The sequence below is a fragment of the Salvelinus alpinus genome, chromosome 6, assembly GCF_045679555.1.
Source record: "Salvelinus alpinus chromosome 6, SLU_Salpinus.1, whole genome shotgun sequence".
Classification (NCBI taxonomy): Eukaryota; Metazoa; Chordata; class Actinopteri; order Salmoniformes; family Salmonidae; genus Salvelinus; species Salvelinus alpinus.
The window spans coordinates 49,622,613-49,641,658 of record NC_092091.1 but is presented as its reverse complement, the minus strand read 5'-3'; the positions used below and the strand labels follow the sequence as shown (position 1 = coordinate 49,641,658).

The following is a 19,046-nucleotide window of genomic DNA, read 5'->3' as shown; positions in this document are numbered from 1 at the left end:
GGCAAGAGCCTTATGGAAATTTGTTGAGAAAATACCTAAAGCCGCCATGTGAAATCTAATACCAACTGCCTTCTCTCACTTCATGTCATATCACTTTACACAATTGAGTAACAACTGTGCGCCATATAATACCATTGTTATTTATTTATTTTTTATCAATAACAATACTGACCGTTTTTTTATTGCATCCCTGATTGTTATTACCAGTATTTTCAAAGCATATAGGAGTAGTCTTCACTCAGTCTTCATAGTAGTTGCTTCAGGTGCACCCCACCAAGGGAAAAATATATCTAGGAGAAACACTGCTATTGAGTCAAGTAGAAATTGTCAGTACAAATCACAAAGTTAAAGGAAAGAAACAAGACCACCCAAGTGAATATCAATATTCTTGTTTATTTAAAAAAAAAGAAAAAAAGACGCTAGTAATGTACATATTGGTTCCTCTTCACAACAAATAGTATAAACTGGGGACAAAGAACAAGTGGAGGGAAGAAGGGAATTGGAGGTCAAATACCATGCGTGTGTGGGTTGGGTGGTCTGGCATGATGTCACTAGCACCTTCCCTCACTTCTTGGAGAACTTGGCTTGCTTATGTTTGGGCGGGGCCCACTTCAGACACACGGTGTCAACTGAGGAGACAGAAACATTCTGGTCAGGGTCTCACACACACACACACACACACACAAAAGAAAACATACATGTGACGCACATGGACGAGCCCCTCATACACACACATATTAGTAACACTATGATATCCTCAAGAGCCCACACATGCTGATGTTCCAGATACTCAACTAGTCTAAAGAAGGCCAGTTTTATTGCTTCTTTAATCAGAACAAGTTTTCAGCTGTGCTAACATAATTGCAAAAGGGTTTTCTAATGATCAATTAGCCTTTTAAAATGATTAACTTGGATTAGCTAACATAACGTGCCATTGGAACACAGGAGTGATGGTTGCTGATAATGGGCATCTGTACACCTATGTATATATTCCATTAAAAATCTGCCGTTTCCAGCTACAATAGTCATTTACAACATTAACAATGTCTACACTGTATTTCTGATCAATTTGATGTTATTTTAATGGACACATTTGTTTGCTTTTCTTTCAGAAACAAGGACATTTCTAAGTGACCGCAAACTTTTGAACAGTAGTGTAGGGAATAAGGTGTAATTTGGGATGGAGGGTATGAGACGTCAATAGGACACATGTCTACCTGTAATTGGCGGCTTCTTGTACTGGGCGCTCTTGAGGTGTTCCTCAACCAGTTTGGGCGTGACACAGATGACGTGCTGGCCTTTCCAGTATTTCACCATGTTGAGGGACTGCAGCGTACTGATGATGTCACCCTGGGTAATACTGGTCATCTGACTGTGGAGGGGGGAGAGCAATGAGAATCTGGGGCTGAGTGTGTGTGAGGTCATATGTGTACAGTTATGATGTGGGAGTACTTGACATATGTACAAGTGAATGCAGGTGTACCAATGTTGTGGATGGATATTCACATACAGTACCAGTCAAAAGTTTGGACACATACTCATTTAAGTTAAAAAAAAAAAAAAAAGAATTTTTAGAATAAATACATTGTAGAATTGTAGAATAAAGACATCAAAACTATGAAATAACACATATGGAATCAGGTAGTAACCAAAAAAAAGTGTTAAACAAATCAAAATATATTTTATACTTGAGATTCTTTTCCTTGACCACCCTTTTCCTTGACGGCTTTGCACACTGTGGCATTCTCTCAACCAGCTTCACGAGGTAGTCTCCTGGAATGCTTTTCCAACAATCTTGAAGGAATTCCCACAGAGTGGTTCGTCCTTTAAAAGTTGCAGCGTACTGCAGCACAGCACGTTATTTAAGTGCCAACCACTGGTACCATTAATGCTAGTTTGACCAGAAGAGGGCATCTTTGACTAGCATTTGATGGCCTTCAGTAGTGGCTGTACTAGAGAATATAAAACTTTTTTCTTTTATAAGACCATAGTATTTGGGACTGATTTTAAGAAATGTTGCTTAATATTATGGTGTTTTTATTCCAAGAAAAACCCTCTGGGTTTCCGTTGGGATGGAACGGAAAATATGGCGCTGTACAACGTGACGTCGGGAGTAGACTACAGTACTTGGCTATTTAGCTAAAGAATCCCGTGTCATGCGGGCACGCGGAAGACTGGGACTCAATTCCCCGACGGGGAGGAAGGAGTAGGTTGTCCTTGTAAATAAAAATTTCTTCTTAACTGACTTGCCTAGTTAAATAAAAAGGTTACACTGAGAGCATAACATTTCTACACCATAATTGTAGTCTAACCAATACCCAAACGGACCAGTCCCCATGCTTGTCTCAGAGCAGCGTGAAACTGTGCTAAAATAGTTGTAGGCTATTGCTTCGAATCCCATTGCTTCTAACTTCAATATGCTCTTTAAATAAATAAGACCTACACCACTTTTAACAGTACATTACTCAACACTAGTGAGACTCATATCGTCTACGGTAGGCCTACAGTATATTGAAAAATATGACCTGACTCTCTGCCAATAATTACATATAGAGGATTGGAGGATTCTAAATTTAAACCAAAAGCTACCTCATGGGTCTACCGGTGGCGGCCGGCATGGGTATCTGTAGCAATGCATTTTGCATTGTGATGCGGTGACTTAGCTGCGCCACTGGGGAGGCCCCATCCACAAAGTATCAAAATACAAGAAGCGTTGGTAAAGGTATATTGTCCTGCTAATAGCCCATAATGGGCTGTTATAATACTGTACATGGTGTCCAGGTCAGGATAACCCCCCCCCAAAAATTATGAGAAGACTATCAGAAAGAATGTTGGTATTTATTTATTTTGATCCAAAGCCATGAGTGAGTCACTCAGCTTTATGTAGGTGCCGGCTATATGACTATCAACTTGATAATATATAACAATTGTTTTTTTTATTATGAAAGAGCGATTGTAATCTGAATAAAGGCCAAAATAATATTTGTAAAGGCCAAAATATATATTTCTGTTTTAAGAGGGAGAGAAACACTGAGCCAATTGTGCGCCGCCCTATGGGACTCCCAATCACGGTCGGATGTGATACATAATAATAATAATACTTTGTTGTATTATTTGTCTCGTCTTTTCTGGTAGATTAAACTGAAATTGCAACCAATCCCGGCCGGTTGTGATACAGCCAACCTAACTAAGAAATAGATTTGACGATAGATTTCTCCCCCTACCCACCTTCTAGGCAAGTCTATTGTCCAGCTACCTGCTAATAGCCATAATGGTGCGGTACAACGTGACCGTGTGTTTTTGAAAGAGTATTTTCCAGTAAGCAACAATTTGTTTAATTTCATTAGACAACTTTGTTCCAATATTTCTGTAATTCAGTGATATTTATTCCCATAGTAATTCGTTATGGATCCATAACTAAATAAACATTGGCATTTTGAAAGAGTATTTTTATAATTATTTTATTAACGAAAGCATAAAGATGTCATTATTAGTTACATTGTTTTAGTTTGAACGTGCAGACTGGCACTAAGAACAGCGGGAACGTTTCCCTAGTCAGCGCCCTTATTAGTGCAATGCCCCTTAAAGTGTTCCTCTGTGCTACCCAGTGTGGCAGAGTGGGGGTTTACCCCCCCTCCCTCCTCCTCCTTTCCCCATGGGCTAGGTCCGTCTCTGTGCGCAGCTCTGCGGCCCATCCCGTGGCCCCTGCCCTCGTGCCTTGAACGCTTTCAGTGGATATAGCTGAAGAACTGCAGGCCAATACACTACTACAGTAAGAGCAAAATAATCCTAACAAAATAAAAACCTTAGTGTGAAGTCGTGCACAATTAACAGTTTCTATTTAGGTTTATGTCACCCATTCATTGTCAGACACAGTAGGACCCAAAAGCATAATCAGTGCTCTAACTCCCCCTTGCGCTGGTCTGGAGCAATGACGTAGGGTACCGTACTAAACCACAAATTACCTCTAAGTACCGCAGCATAATCGCAAAACTTTTAGTGGAGCAACCACTGTATGCTGAGCACTTGTTGGCTGCTTTTACTTCACTACGCGGTCCTACTCATCCCAAACCATCTCAATTGAGTTGAGGTTCGGGTGATTGTGGAGGCCAGGTCATCTGATGCAGCACTCCATCCCTCTCCTAACTTGGTCAAATAGCCCTTACTCAGCCTGGAGGTGTGATTTCGGTCATTCTCCTGTTGAAAAACAAATGATAGCGGAACTAAGTGCAAACCAGATGGGATGGCGTATCACTGCAGAATGCTATTGTAGCCATGCAGGTTCAGTGTGCCTTGAATTCAAAATAAATCACTGACAGTTTCACCAGCAAAGCACCCCCACACATCCTCCAAGCTTCACGGTGGGAACCACACATGTTGAGATCATCGGTTCACCTACTCTGCGTCTCACAAAGACACGGTGGTTGGAACCAAAAATCTCAAATTTGGACTCATCAGACCAAAGGACAGATTTCTACCGGTCTAATGTCCATTGCTCGTGTTTCTTGGCCTAAGCAAGTCTCTTCTTTCTATTGGTCTCCTTTAGTAGTGGTTTCTTTGCAGCAATTCGACCATGAAGGCCTGATTCACACAGTCTCCTTTGAACAGTTGATGTTGAGATGTGTCTGTTACTTGAACTTTGAAGCATTTATTTGGGCTGCAATTTATGACGTGGATAACTCTCATGAACTTATCCTCTGCAGCAGAGGTAACTCTGGATCTTCCTTTCCTGCGGCAGTCCTCGTGAGAGCCAGTTTCATCAAAGCGCTTGATGGCTTCTTGAAATTTTCCGAATTGACTGAACTTCATGTCTTAAAGTAATGATGGACTGTCATTTCTCTTTGCTTATTTTAGCCGTTCTTGTCATAATATGGACTTGGTCTTTTACCAAATAGGGCTATCTTCTGTATACCATCCCTACCTTGTCACAACACAACTGATTGGCTCAAACGCATTAAGAATGAAAGAAATTCCACAAAATAACTTTTAACATGATTACATATGTGTTATTTCATAGTTTTGATGTCTTCACTGCTAGTCTACAATGTAGAAAATAGTAAAAAAAATAAAAAAAACCCTGGAATGAGTAGGTGTGTCCAAACTTTTGACTGGTACTGTACATGAGAATGTATTTATGGTGAGGTGAAAATAGTCACTTGTCTGTGTGTACCTGAGGTCCTTAATGGAGAGTGTGCCCCTGAAGTCCCTGAGGATCTCCAGCAGCACCCAGGACCAGTAGCTCCTGTAGCTCAGCTTGCCCAGGTCTGACAGGGGCTTCTCTGGAGAACCCACCGTACTCTCCAATTTAGACAGCTCATAACCTGGGGGGGAGAGAAAGAGAGAGAACATGTGTGATAGTGTGTGTTAGAGCTGGGACGATAAACCAAAAATGATTGTCACCAACCAAACCGGCCATTTATAAACAACATTTTACTGATATTGACAATAATGATAAGTAGCCTTTACTAGAAATGTGAAGTTTGAAATGGAATAGGCCTAAGCCGGCTAATATGAGCTATTGCTAACGGGAAAATTGGTAACATTCAAAGTAGAAGTTTAAGGGGTATAATAAAATATATGGTGCTTAATAATTGTATTAAATTAACGCACAATTTATCGTTGACCTGATAATTGTCAATTTAGCATAATATTTTGTCCATATTGCCCAGCTCTAGTGTGTGTGTGTGTGTGTGTGTGTGTGTGTGTGTGTAACCCACTCACTGAAGGCTATGAGGAACTTTCCGTATCCTCTGCGCTGGTAGGGTGGGAGGGTGAGGATACACGCCACGTTATTCCCATCTGGAGACTCTTTCTCCTGTGGAACACACAACAAGATCAGCTTTTATAGGCCTACACTATACCAGTTATCCGTTCACCTAAAACAATGAACAATTTCCTTCAGATTTGGGACTTTCCTCAAGACATGAGACATTTTTAGGTCCAAAAGGATTCTTAACAGCTTCTACCCTCAAGCCATAAGACTTCTGAACAGATAACCAAATGGCTACCCGGACTATTTGAATTACATGTACAAATTACCTCAATTACCTCGACTAACCCTCAGCACATTGATTCTGTACCGGTACCCCCTGTATATAGCCTCGTTACTGTTATTTTATTGCTGCTCTTCAAATTGTTATTTTCTATTTTCAAATTAGTTTTTTTTTATTGTTTACTTCAGTTTATTTAATAAATATTTTCTTTGCATGTATTTTTTTCTTAAAACTGCATTGTTGGTTAAGGGCTTGTAAGTAAGCATTACACTGTAAGGTCTACACCGGTTGTATTCGGCGCATGTGAAAAATAACATTTGATTTAAATTACAACCATTTATGAAATCTGTTTCTAACCCCCCCAAAAGAATAAACAGCTACATTACAGATAAACTCAGCAAAAAAAGAAACGTCCTCTCACTGTAAATAAACTGCATTTATTTTCAGCAAACTTACATGTGTAAATATTTGTATGAACATAATTCAACAACTGAGACAAACTGAACAAGTTCCACAGAAATGTGACTAACAGAAATTGAATAATCTGTCCCTGAACAAAGGGGGGTCAAAATCAAAAGTAACAGTCAGTATCTGGTGTGGCCACCAGCTACATTAAGTACTGCAGTGCATCTCCACCTCATGGACTGCACCAGATTTGCCGGTCCTTGCTGTGAGATGTTACCCCACTCTTCCACCAAGGCAACTGCAAGTTCCCGGACATTTCTGGGGGGGAATGGCCCTAGTCCTAACCCTCCGATCCAACAGGTCCCAGACGTGCTCAATGGGATTGAGATCCGGGCACTTCGCTGGCCATGGCAGAACACTGACTTTCCTGTCTTGCAGGAAATCACATACAGAACGAGCAGTATGGCTGGTGGCATTGTCATGCAGGAGGGTCATGTCCGGAAGAGCCTGCAGGAAGAGTACCACATGAGGGAGGAGGATGTCTTCCCTGTAACGCACAGCGTTGAGATTGACTGCAATGACAACAAGCTCAGTCCGATGATGCTGTGACACACCGACCCAGAACATGATGGACCCTCCACCTCCAAATCGATCCCGCTCCAGAGTACAGGCCTCGGTGTAATGCTCATTCCTTCAACGATAAACGCGAATCCGACCATCACCCCCGGTGAGACAAAACCGCGACTCGTCAGTGAAGAGCCCTTTTTGACAGTCCTGTCTGGTCCAGCGACGGTGGGTTTGTGCCCGTTGTTGCCGGTGATGTCTGGTGAGGACCTGCCTTACAACAGGCCTATAAGCCCTCAGTCCAACCTCTCTCAGCCTATTGCGGACAGTCAGCACTGATGGAGGGATTGTGCGTTCCTGGTGTAACTCGGGCAGTTGTTGTTGCCGCCATCCTGTACCTGTCCCGCAGGTGTGATGTTCGGATGTACCGATCCTGTGCAGGTGTTGTTACACGTGGTCTGCCACTGCGAGGAAGATCAGCTGTCCGTCCTGTCTCCCTGTAGCGTTGTCTTATGCGTCTCACAGTACGGACATTGCAATTTATTCCCCTGGCCACATCTGCAGTCCTCATGCCTACTTGCAGCATGCCTAAGGCACGTTCACGCAGATGAGCAGGGACCCTGGGCATCTTTCTTTTGGTGTTTTTCAGAGTCAGTAGAAAGGCCTCTTTAGTGTTCTAAGTTTTCATAACTGTGAACTTAATTGCCTAACGTCTGTAAGCTGTTAGTGTCTTAACGACCGTTCCATAGGTGCATGTTCATTAATTGTCCATGGTTAATTGAACAAGCATGGTAAACAGTGTTTAAACCCTTTACAATGAAGATCTATGAAGTTATTTGGATTTTCACAAATTATCTTTGAAAGACAGGGTCCTGAAAAAGAGCCGTTTATTTTTTTGCTGAGTTTATACATTTATACTTTGGACAAGCAGCCACAGATATCCCCATCCCTGTACTGGGACCAGTACTTACTTTGGAGAAGTATCCCACTATGTGTGCTCCCTGCCTGTTGACTTCAGTCAGAATGTAAAATACAAAAGGCTCCACGTCAAAGTACAGCGTCTTGTGGTCCAGGAAGAGCTTGGCCAGTAGACACAGGTTCTGGCAGTAGATCTACAGAAAGAGACGAGGGTCAGTATTACCGTCAGTGGGTTTGTTCATTTTAATACACCTTGCAGATACTCAATGAAGAGGAGTCAGTTATGTTAGTGCTGGAACAAACATATGCAAATTAGGGGTACCCCCAAGACTTAAGTTGTAAGGTCTAGGTTGTTCTTGTTCCCAGTTAACTAAGACCTGTTTAAATTGCTTTCAGGGCATTTTGGGGTAATTCTCTGTGGTTTGGTCCTGCCTCCTGTGTTCTTACCTTGTGGTCGCGTCCGTCCACTTCGTACACAGAGATGTTGCTCCGCCTGTAGATCTCTTTCCCAAGAGGCTGCCTCCACTGACATTGGGACTGGAGGAACAGATAGAGTGAGAAGGAAAGGTAGAGAGGAAATAGAGGTGGAGAAGGATGAAACATAAGTATGTGGTCCAAAGCTTTTCAACTGTATATTGGTCAAATAGAAGTGCTAGTCTCAAATGCTAGATGGTAATGAAAGACAACAGCAATGCTGAAGCTAACAGTGCTTTTAAACTGATGAAGCTGACAGTCACTGACCAGGTGGTATCTGAAGGTCTTCTCGTACTTCATGTACTTGAGGCAGTACTCGCAGATCCACAGCTTGGGCTGCTTGCCGTAGTCCTCTGGGAATGGGGAGAAGTACCAGGCGTCAATCTCGAAGTTTCCAATCTGGATCTTGTCCACGTACTTCACTTTAGTGATCTGGGAGAGAGGCAAGGACACATTTTTTACTTTCCCCCCCTTCTCTAGAAATTGTATTGTCTTACAACTACATACAGTATGAGTCAAAAGTTTGGCACACCTACTTATTCAAGGGTTTTTCTTTATTTTTACTATTTTCTACATTGTAGAATAATAGTGAAGACATCACTATTATTTTCAATTGTCCTGTTGAAAAACAAATGATGTCCCACTAAAAACAAACCAGATGGGATGGCGTATTGCCTGACCAGATTAAGACATGAAGGTCAGTCAAGGTAATGATGGACTGTTGTTTCTCTTTGCTTATTTGAGCTGTTCTTGACATAATATGGACTTGGTCTTTTACCAAATAGGGCTATATTCTGTATACCACCACTACCTTGTCACAACACAACTGATTGGCTCAAACGCATTAAGAAGGAAAGAAATTCCACAAAATTAACTTTTAACAGGGCACAACTGTTAATTGAAATGCATTCCAGGTGACTACCTTATGAAGCTGGTTGAGAGAATGCCAAGAGGGAGCGAAGCTGTCATCAAGGCATAGGGTGGCTACTTTGAAGAATCTCAAATATAAAATAAATTTTCATTTGTTTAACACTTTTTTGGTAACTACATGATTCCATGCGTGTTATTTCATAGTTTTGATGTCTTCACTATTATTGTACAATGTAGAAAAAAATACAAATAAAGAAAAACCCTGGAATGAATAGGTGTCCAAACTTTCGACTGGTACTGTATATCAAAAAGTGCATGACATTATAGCTACACACGCTTACCGCCTCATGCTCCTTTTCCAGGGCAGCTGTGGTGGGGTCCATCTCTGCGTACGTCTGGCGGGAAAGAGCAGTTCGATTAGAAAACAAAAATAGAGGGAGCCCATTTAATATCTGAATCTAACTGACAGAAGAACAGTTTAGAAATTGACAATGGGGATATGATCCACCGCTGTTGGGGTATGTAGTCTAGAACCTCCTGCACTAGCCTACCTTCTGCACGTGGTTGATCTCATCATGTTTGCGTTTCTGGTTGCGGGTGATCTTCCTCTCGGGCTGCTCCCCCAGCTCGCCCCCTCCACCACCCTCAGCGATTTTTGTCACTGCGTCCTTCGCCGTCTTGGTCAGTGCCAGACGAGCCTTGCCCACCCACTCATCCAGACGTCTGTTAACTACAAGACCATGGGAGAGTTAGAGAGAGGGTTGGCGGAGAAGGAAGAAATGATAAAGGGAGGTGGAGGAAAGTAGAAGAAGTGCTGTGTGTGTCCCACTCACATCCAACATAGTGTACGTAGAACTCCTCTCTGCCCTCCTGTTCGTTCAGCCTGGACTGGATAACCTCAGCAGAATCTGGGGGGAAAAATGAAAAAATATGCATTTTACTGATTTAACTGTAGCCATCTCTGTAAAAAAGCACATCTAGCTAGCTATACATTTTTAACAATGCTTTTTTTCTGATAAAACCTAGTACATTGCATCTGCCGCGGAACCCAGTTTCATAAGATTACCATATGTCCCAGCTGTTTGCTGTAGTTTTGAAGTAATCACAAAAAAAAACAGGCCTTATTTCAAGGAATTTTTCATCGTGCCAGCTCCTATTAGTTCTATTGAGCACCGTGGCACCAACTCGCTTTCCGAACGTTCTATTCACAGCTTATTGTGCTTTACTATTGTTGGCAATGAGACCTGCCCACGTTGCTGGTAGTTAAAATGTAAACAAAAAATGTATCATGGAACTCTGAGGTTATCCAATTGTTTACTATAAGGAAATATACAGTTGAAGTCGGAAGTTTACATGCACTTAGGTTGGAGTCATTAAAACTCGTTTTTCAACCAGTCCACACATTTCTTGTTAACAAACTATAGTTTTGGCAAGTCGGTTAGGACATCTACTTTGAGCATGACAAGTAAATTTTCCAACAATTGTTTACAGACTGATTATTTCACTTATAATTCACTGTATCACAATTCCAGTGGGTCAGAAGTTAACATACACTAAGTTGACTGTGCCTTTAAACAGCATGGAAAAGTCCAGAAAATGATGTCATGGCTTTAGAAGCTTCTGAAAGGCTAATTGACATAATTTGAGTCAATTGGAGGTGTACCTGTGGATGTATTTCAAGGCCTACCTTCAAACTCAGTGCCTCTTTGCTTGACATCATGGGAAAATCAAAAGAAGTCAGGCAAGACCTCAGAATAAAGATTGTAGACCTCCACAAGTCTGGTTCATCCTTGGGAGCAATTTCACAATGCCTGGAGGTACCACTTTCATCTGTACAAACAATAGTACGCAAGTATAAACACCATGGGACCACGCAGCCGTCATACCGCTCAGGAAGGAGAAGCGTTCTGTCTCCTAGAGATGAACGTACTTTGGTGCGAAAAGTGCAAATCAATCCCAGAACAACAGCAAAGGACCTTGTGAAGATGCTGGAGGAAACAGGTACAAAAGTATCTATATCCACAGTAAAGCAAGTCCTATATCGACATAACCTGAAAGGCTGCTCAGCAAGATAGAAGCCATTGCTCCAAAACCGCCATAAAAAAGCCAGACTACGGTTTGCAACTGCACATGGGGACAAAGATCGTACTTTTTGGAGAAATGTCCTCTGGTCTGATTAAACAAAAACTGAACTGTTTGGCCATAATGACCATCGTTATGTTTGGAGGGAAAAGGTGGAGGCTGCAAGCCGAAGAACACCATCCCAACCGTGAAGCACGGGGGTGGTAGCATCATGTTGTGGGGGTGCTTTGCTGCAGGAGGGACTGGTGCACTACACAAAATAGATGGCATCATGAGGGGAAATTATGCGGATATATTGAAGCAACATCTCAAGACATCAGTCAGGAAGTTAAAGCTTGGTCGCAAATAGGTCTTCCAAATGGACAATGACCACAAGCATACTTCCAAAGTTGTGACAAAATGGCTTAAGGACAACAAAGTCAAGGTATTGGAGTGGCCATCACAAAGCCCTGACCTCAATCCCATAGAAAATCTGTGAGCAGAAATGAAAAAGTGTGTGTGAGCAAGGAGGCCTACAAACCTGACTCAGTTACACCAGCTCTGTTAGGAGGAATAGGCCAAAATTCACCCAACTTATTGTGGGAAGCTTGTGGAAGGCTACCCGAAACATTTGACCTAAGTTGAACAATTTAAAGGTAATGCTACCAAATACTAATTGAGTGTATGTAAACTTCTGACCCACTGGGAATGTGAAACAAATAGAAGCTGTAATAAATTATTCTCTACTATTATTCTGACATTTCACATTCTTAAAATAAAGTGGTGATCCTAACTGACCTAAAACAGGGAATTTTTATTAGGATTAAATGTCAGGAATTGTGAAAAACAGAGTTTAAATGTATTTGGCTAACACCTTGCCCAAACCGGCTGCGCGTGTGCGCTATCGTGCATAAATGTATTTTGCCCCCCCCCCCCCCACGCGATCAAAACAAACTCTGAACCAATTACATTAATTTGGGGACAGGTCGAAAAGCATTAAACATGTATGGTAATTTAGCTAGTTAGCTTGCACTTGCTAGCTAACGTTAATTTGTCCCATTTAGCTAGCTTGCTGTTGCTAGCTAATCTGTCCTGGGATATAAACATTAAGTTGTTATTTTACCTGAAATGGACAAGGATCTCTACTCCGACAATTAATCCACACATAAAACGGCCAACCGAATCGTTTCTAGTCATCTCTCCTCCTTCCAGGCTTTTTCATTGTTTAAATTATATGGTGATCGCATCTAAACTTTCATTGTATTACCACGACTACCGGCAAAACAGTTTGTCTTTCTATCACTCACGTGGGTATAACCAATGAGGAGATGGCACGTGGGTACCTGCTTCTATAAACCAATGAGGAGATGGGAGAGGCAGGACTTGCAGCGCGATCTGCGTCAGAAATAGGAATGAGTTCTATTTAGCCCTTGGCGTCGCAGACGCTCGTTGGCGCGCGCGAGCAGTGTAGGTGCAATAATGGAATAACATGGATTTCTAAATTTATTTTGCGATGCACGCAACGTGTCCGGTCTGGTCAGCATGTAAGGTGTATGTAAACTTCTGATTTCAACTGTATCTCAGATAGGGGGGGTGAGGCCTAAGAGGGTTTTGTAAATAAGCATCAACCAGTGGGTCTTGCGACCGGTATACAGAGATGACCAGTTTACAGAGGAGTATAGAGTGCAGCGATGTGTCCTATAAGGAGCATTGGTGGAAAATCTGATGGCCGAATGGTAAAGAACATCTAGCCGCTCGAGCACCCTTAGGTGTATGTAAACTTCCGACTTGAACTGTTTGTTTGTATGTATGTACGTATGTATATACACACACACACACCTGTTCTGAAAGGCCTCAGAGTCTGCAACACCACCAAGCAAGCGGCAATATGAAGACCATGGAGCTCTCCAAACAGGTCAGGGACAAAGTTGTGGAGAAGTACAGATCAGGGTTAGGTTATAAAAAGATATCTGAAACTTTGAACATCCCACAGAGCACCATTAAATCCATTATTTAAAAAATGGAAAGAATATGGCACCACAACAAACCTGCCAAGAAAGGGCTGCCCACCAAAACTCACAGACCAGGCAAGGAGGGCATTAATCAGAAAGGCAACAAAGAGACCAAAGATAACCCTGAAGGAGCTGCAAAGCTCCACAGCGGAGATGGGAGTATCTGTCCATAGTACCACTTTAAACCGTACACTCCACAGAGCTGGGATTTATGGAAGAGTGGCCAGAAAAAAGCCATTGCTTAAAGAAAAAAATAAGCAAACACATTTGGTGTTCGCCAAAAGGCATGTGGGAGACTCCCTAAACATATGGAAAAAGGTACTCTGGTCAGATGAGAAAAAAATGGAGCTTTCTGGCCATCAAGGAAATCGCTATGTCTGGCGCAAACCCAACACCTCCCATCACCCCGAGAACACCATCCCAATAGTTAAGCATGGTGGTGGCAGAATCATGCTGTGGGGATGTTTTTCCATCAGCAGGGACTGGGAAACTGGTCAGAATTGTGGGAATGATGGATGGCGTTAAATACAGGGAAATTCTTGAGGGGAACCTGTTTCAGTCTTCCAGAGATTTTAGACTGGGACGGAGGTTCATCTTCCAGCAGGACAATGACCCTAAGCATACTGCTAAAGCAACACTCGACTGGTTTAAGGGGAAACATTTAAATGTCTTGGAATGGCCTAGTCACAAAGCCAGACCTCAATCCAATTGAGAATCTGTGGTATGACTAAGATTGCTGTTCACCAGCAGAACCCATCCAACTTGAAGGAGCTGGAGCCGGTTTTCCTTGAATAAGCAAAAATCACAGTGGCTAGATGTGCTAAGCTTTTGAGACACACCCCAAGAGACTTGCAGCTGTACTTCCTGCAAAAGATGGCTCTACAAAGTTTTGACTTGGGGTGGGGGTGGGGGGGGGGGACTAGTTAAGCACACTCAAGTTCAGTTCTTTTGTCTTATTTCTTGTTTTTTTCTCTCACAATAAAAAATATTTTGCATCTTCAAAGTGGTAGGCATGTTGTGTATATCAAATGATACAAACCCCCCAAAATTATTTGTAATTCCAGGTTAGGAAAAATGCCAAGGGGGTGAATACTTTCGCAAGCCACTGTAGGTATTGCACATCAGCTTTGACATCGGTTTTGCACATCGGCGTTAAACTAGACATCGGGCCGATACAGATAATGTCATTTTTAGCTAATATTCTCCAATTCCGATATGTTCACCGATATATCGTACATCCCTAACTGTTTCCCTACTTCCTCGTTATACAGACATAAGCACACCTGGCACCATCGAGGTGCGGATGTTTCCTTTCTACACAAGTTTTTTTTCTTCCAGTTTCATCCAAAGAACAGATTGTAGTTGTAAAATAAAAAGGGATACATTTTTTGCTGCCATTTTGGCAAAATGGAATTCTAATCGTCACTCCAGCCCAACAGGCTCTGCGAACGTTCGTTTCCATTAATTTGATATGGGCTCGCGCTAGTGTTCCAGCTTAGCCAACGCTCCTTTGCCATTTTTCAGCCTTGGGTGAATTTTGACTCGTTCTATTGTCCAGCCTAGCTATAGCTTACAGCTAATAGAGCTTGATGGCCTTGAATGTAAACAATAAACAAAACCACAATTTCACATATCTAATGTTCAAGAAGCAAACTTGATCTTGAGATCACCAACAACAAGTCGATAAAAAACCTGCATAGTTAAACATTGTGACTATCTCTATCAGTAAGCTGAACAATAGAACGAGTCAAAATTCACCCAAGGCTGAAAAACATCCAAAGAAGGTTGGTTGAGCTGGAACACTAGGGCGAGGCCATAGCAAATGAATTGGAACAAACCTTCGCTGAGCCTCTTCTGACTGCAATGATCCTTAGAATTCCATTTTCCTTAAATGGCACCAAAAAAGGTATACCTTTTTTATTTTACCCCTACAATCTGTTCTTAGGACAAAACTGAAAAATAACTTGTGTAGAAAGTAAACATCCGCATCTCAATGGTGCCAAGTGTGCTTATGTCTGCATAACGAGGAAGAAGGGGGAAAAATGGCAACTTGTGACTATTTCTGGTCTTTATCGATCAATGACAGCAGAATACACTGCCCAGCCTTATATAATTAGAAAGAGGAGATTATCCTGATTAAAATGGTGTCCGACTTGAAAAAAAGAACAATATGACGACCTCAGTTCTATGAGTAATTTTGTTGATGTCTGCCAAAACTTACATCATTAGAAACTAGGCCACAATGTGAAAGCGTGGCAAAAATGTATTACATTTCATTATTCACAGATCTACTCATCTGATGACATGGCAGGCAGCACACACATGAAAACGAACTGCTCAGTAAAGTAAAGAGCTACCAGATTTATAATTTTAAAAAGCTTGTTTTAGTGTCTGTGTCCAGTGTCGGTAGTTTTTTGTTAAGACCCCCTTTCGCAGATAATGACACCCATCTAAATAAAACATTTTTTTATTTTTTATTATTAACTAAATGTATGGTGTTTGTCAGTTTCATTTAAATAGTTATTTTATGGTTGTACGTGATAAAATTACCTAGAAAATTGTATATTTTGCGATTCTGAATAATTACTACTTTAGTAAGGATATACAATTTATTCAGTACTACTGCAGTTGCTAAATAATTCCAATAGATGGCAGTATAAGACCACAAATTAAATTTCAGAAGATTAGTTCTCTCCCTGGATACACCACTACCCTCACAGGAAAACTCATGTGCGCACTTTCTGTCCCATTCCACACTGCTAACACAAGTGGAAGGGCTGAAAAGGCATTTAACAGATTGCTGTGAAGAAATATAATGATGATTCATGTTTATTATTACTTGTTTATGTGCTCATGTTTTGAAATTATACTTCATTACCATAACAATTATCAATAAGCCTGAACATTAATTCAGTCACCTCTGGTCGACAAAAATTTATTTTCCTAGTACATTCATTGTCAAAATCGTCAACCGTCATCGACCCGCTCTGCCTTCATGCAAAAGTAGCCAACTCAACAAGCCCCACCAAAAACTTGTGCCTTCTCGCGCAAGCGAGGGGCATGTTGGAGGTAAGTTTGCTAACAGTGAGGGTGCATGATGTAATTTGTTGGCGGGCTGGAAGAAGCAGTCATCTTTTCTATTCGAGGCTGTGTACTCATAATATGATATACGTTAACAGAGCTTTTTATTATGCATGTCTACTAGGGTTGAGGTTAGCGCACCTGATTAGTGATTATTTGGCCGGGGTTCAATACCTGCTATAGTCACTATTTTTTTTGCTCTCCCAAAAGCAACACAGGCCTAATATGAGATAAATAGCTACCTGTAAATTAATGAGTGACCATTTTAGAAAATCATGGGACATATAGTCTTTGGTTGCATGCTATTTTATGTCAATCTTATTACTGCTATAGCCTATAATTGATGCTTTGTGGTTTTATGCTGCCATCTATTGGAAATATTTAGCAATTTAAAGTTATTAATTCAAATAATGTCACTGGTGAGGCAGCTGAGAAATAGTGTATTTTTCTTATTAATTCCTGAGATCAGTCTCAAACCTGCCCCACCTATCCCATCCAATTGTTGGACTTTCACATATAGGTCACACCCAGTTAAAACCACATTTGAAAAATAAAATGTGGCCTGTTTATCAAGTTCTGCCTTACAATAATAAATACCATAAAAGAACAACAACAAAAAACAGCTAAATGCTTGCATAGGTTTTGAATAAAAAACAATCAAAATGCTATTTAGTACTATAATGGTATTTACTGACAATATTATAACACAAATAGTTTTAAAACGTATTCTAGGGTACCCTACCCAAGGTTTAGGGTTAAGGGCTAAAACAGGTTATAACTACGGTTAGAAATTAAGCAAAAAACAGTATGGATTTATAGCTCTCTTGCTCCACCCTGTGGCCTTCTGTGGGTACTAAATAACTAATTCGTGACACTTTCTAGGCTAATAATCTGAGGTAGCATTTCCACAGATCTACATTAACATGGTTATTTCTTAATTAAAAAATGTCCTCTGGCTGTTTAAATCGGCCACATCTTGAAAAAGATGACAGGGACATGCGTTTTTTTTTTAGGTTTACACCCTCCATGAGCAGAAAATGTTTAACGTTTGATGGCTATGCGCCAGCCATCGTTATCTCTGCGGGTCACAACAACGTGTAACGTTACCCAGGCGAACAGCGAGTTTGCTCACCAAGTAGCCCCAACCTTGTTAATTATAATAAATTACTGAGGTAAGCCTACGAGTTTAATATGAGCAGGTCTTATTGCCAACAATAGCCAGGCAGGAATTGTGACCTAGAACAATAAGGCTGGGAATTGAACGTTTGGAAGCGAGTTGGTGCCACTGTGCTCAATAGAACTAATAGGAGCTGGCAGGGTGAAAAATGCCCTAAAATGTTTTTCCGCGATTAATTCAACACTACGCCAAGCAGTTTGGACAGATGGTAATATTAAGAAACTGGGCTCCAAGGTGGATGCAATGAACTAGTTTTAGTTTTTAAAAAGAGTTGTTATAAATATCACGTGTCCAGCCTACTATCAATCTGAAGATATATGCAGAACCAGTCGGGACGCACTGATGATAAATAGTGTTCTGCCTCACAGCCTTTCAAACGTAGCTAACTATTTTTGGCTTATAAACAAATACTTACGCCATGTCTTGTCGGCTCGCTGACATAAATACGTCTCTCCGATTTCGACTGACACCTCTTGCTCCCTGCCCAACAACACTCCTTCCCCGTTGCGCTGAGAAATCGAGCCCCCGGCTTCTCTTTCCCGATCAATGGCCTCCGACTCATCCTCCTCCCCGCCACTGCCGTTAGATGAACAAGTGGCTTGTATTCCAGTGTCCAAGTCTTCCCGGTCCGTTACGTTGTGTCCCGTGTCAAGTTCAATGTCCATTCGGTCCTCTGGAAGATTGTTGTTGTAGTTATTGTCTCGAATATGACGCTCGTTCGTCGTTAGCGCTGTTGCGGCAGACATCTTGTGTTATTTCAAAACACTGCCTGCCCCGGACGATGTGAGTTTGCGCAGTGCAGAGGGGGGCGTTCTCGACTCTTCTAAACAAGTTGTTCTTCTAACAGATCTAGGATCAGATTAGATACCCCCTGGGTTGGGTAGGTTATTTTCTTAATGTTATCCGTTACAGTTACTAGTTACCTGTCCAAAATTGTCATCAGTAACGTAATTTTGGGATTACCCTAATTCAGTAACGTAATCTGATTACATTCCGTTACTAATGCCTCTTACTTTCCCCATAAGAGGCATTAGAAGACAAAAATGTATGTTACCAATTGAAGGACATCTATTGCAGGATAAATCAATGTTAAAAAGTTTACACAGCTGGCCATATATGGATGTTCAATTTTACTTCATGAGTTGGTTATGTAGGCTTCTTCTAACCCATCGCTTTCTACTACATATAATGCAATTAAATTATATCTTTACCTTAACAACCAAAGTCTATCAGAATTCCAGTCATTCCATTAAATGTTATACCCCTTGATCTTCAAGAATAGGACTTGGAAATATGGAAGTATTGATTTGCCAAATTGTTTTACCTGAGCGTGACCCCAAAACTAAGGATTTATTAGCCACCCCTAGTAATTTATGATTTTGTTGTCATAGAGGACTGATTGGGCTCATTGATTCGAGTTGAAAAATAAATGCTGCGCTCATGGAATGGAATTCTTTGAGCACTACTGAAAAGTCCTATTTACATGTGATT

General features: G+C 41.3%; 1 protein-coding gene across 1 annotated transcript; it reads right to left on the bottom strand.

Moving 5' to 3' along the window:
- Nucleotides 1-373: 373 nt before the first annotated feature.
- Nucleotides 374-18,362, bottom strand: kat8 (K(lysine) acetyltransferase 8). Its single transcript, XM_071406826.1, has 11 exons — nucleotides 17,971-18,362; nucleotides 10,058-10,132; nucleotides 9,776-9,954; nucleotides 9,566-9,619; nucleotides 8,622-8,786; nucleotides 8,328-8,417; nucleotides 7,934-8,074; nucleotides 5,722-5,815; nucleotides 5,171-5,321; nucleotides 1,218-1,372; nucleotides 374-629 (listed from the first exon to the last, which is right to left on the bottom strand). The coding sequence occupies exons 1-11, from the start codon at nucleotides 18,299-18,301 to the stop codon at nucleotides 565-567; spliced, it is 1,500 nt and encodes a 499-aa protein (XP_071262927.1). The 5' UTR covers nucleotides 18,302-18,362; the 3' UTR covers nucleotides 374-564.
- Nucleotides 18,363-19,046: the final 684 nt, after the last annotated feature.

What these genes read in the sequence shown, in the direction of transcription:
- kat8 (XM_071406826.1), bottom strand. Translation starts at nt 18,301, where the DNA reads ATGTCTGCCGCAACAGCGCTAACGACGAACGAGCGTCATATTCGAGAC. An exon ending in CTACGTACACTATGTTGGAT is followed by an intron (nt 9,955 to 10,057) that starts GTGAGTGGGACA and finishes ATGGTCTTGTAG; the next exon opens with TTAACAGACGTCTGGATGAG. An exon ending in TGGAAAAGGAGCATGAGGCG is followed by an intron (nt 8,787 to 9,565) that starts GTAAGCGTGTGT and finishes CCTCTCTCCCAG; the next exon opens with ATCACTAAAGTGAAGTACGT.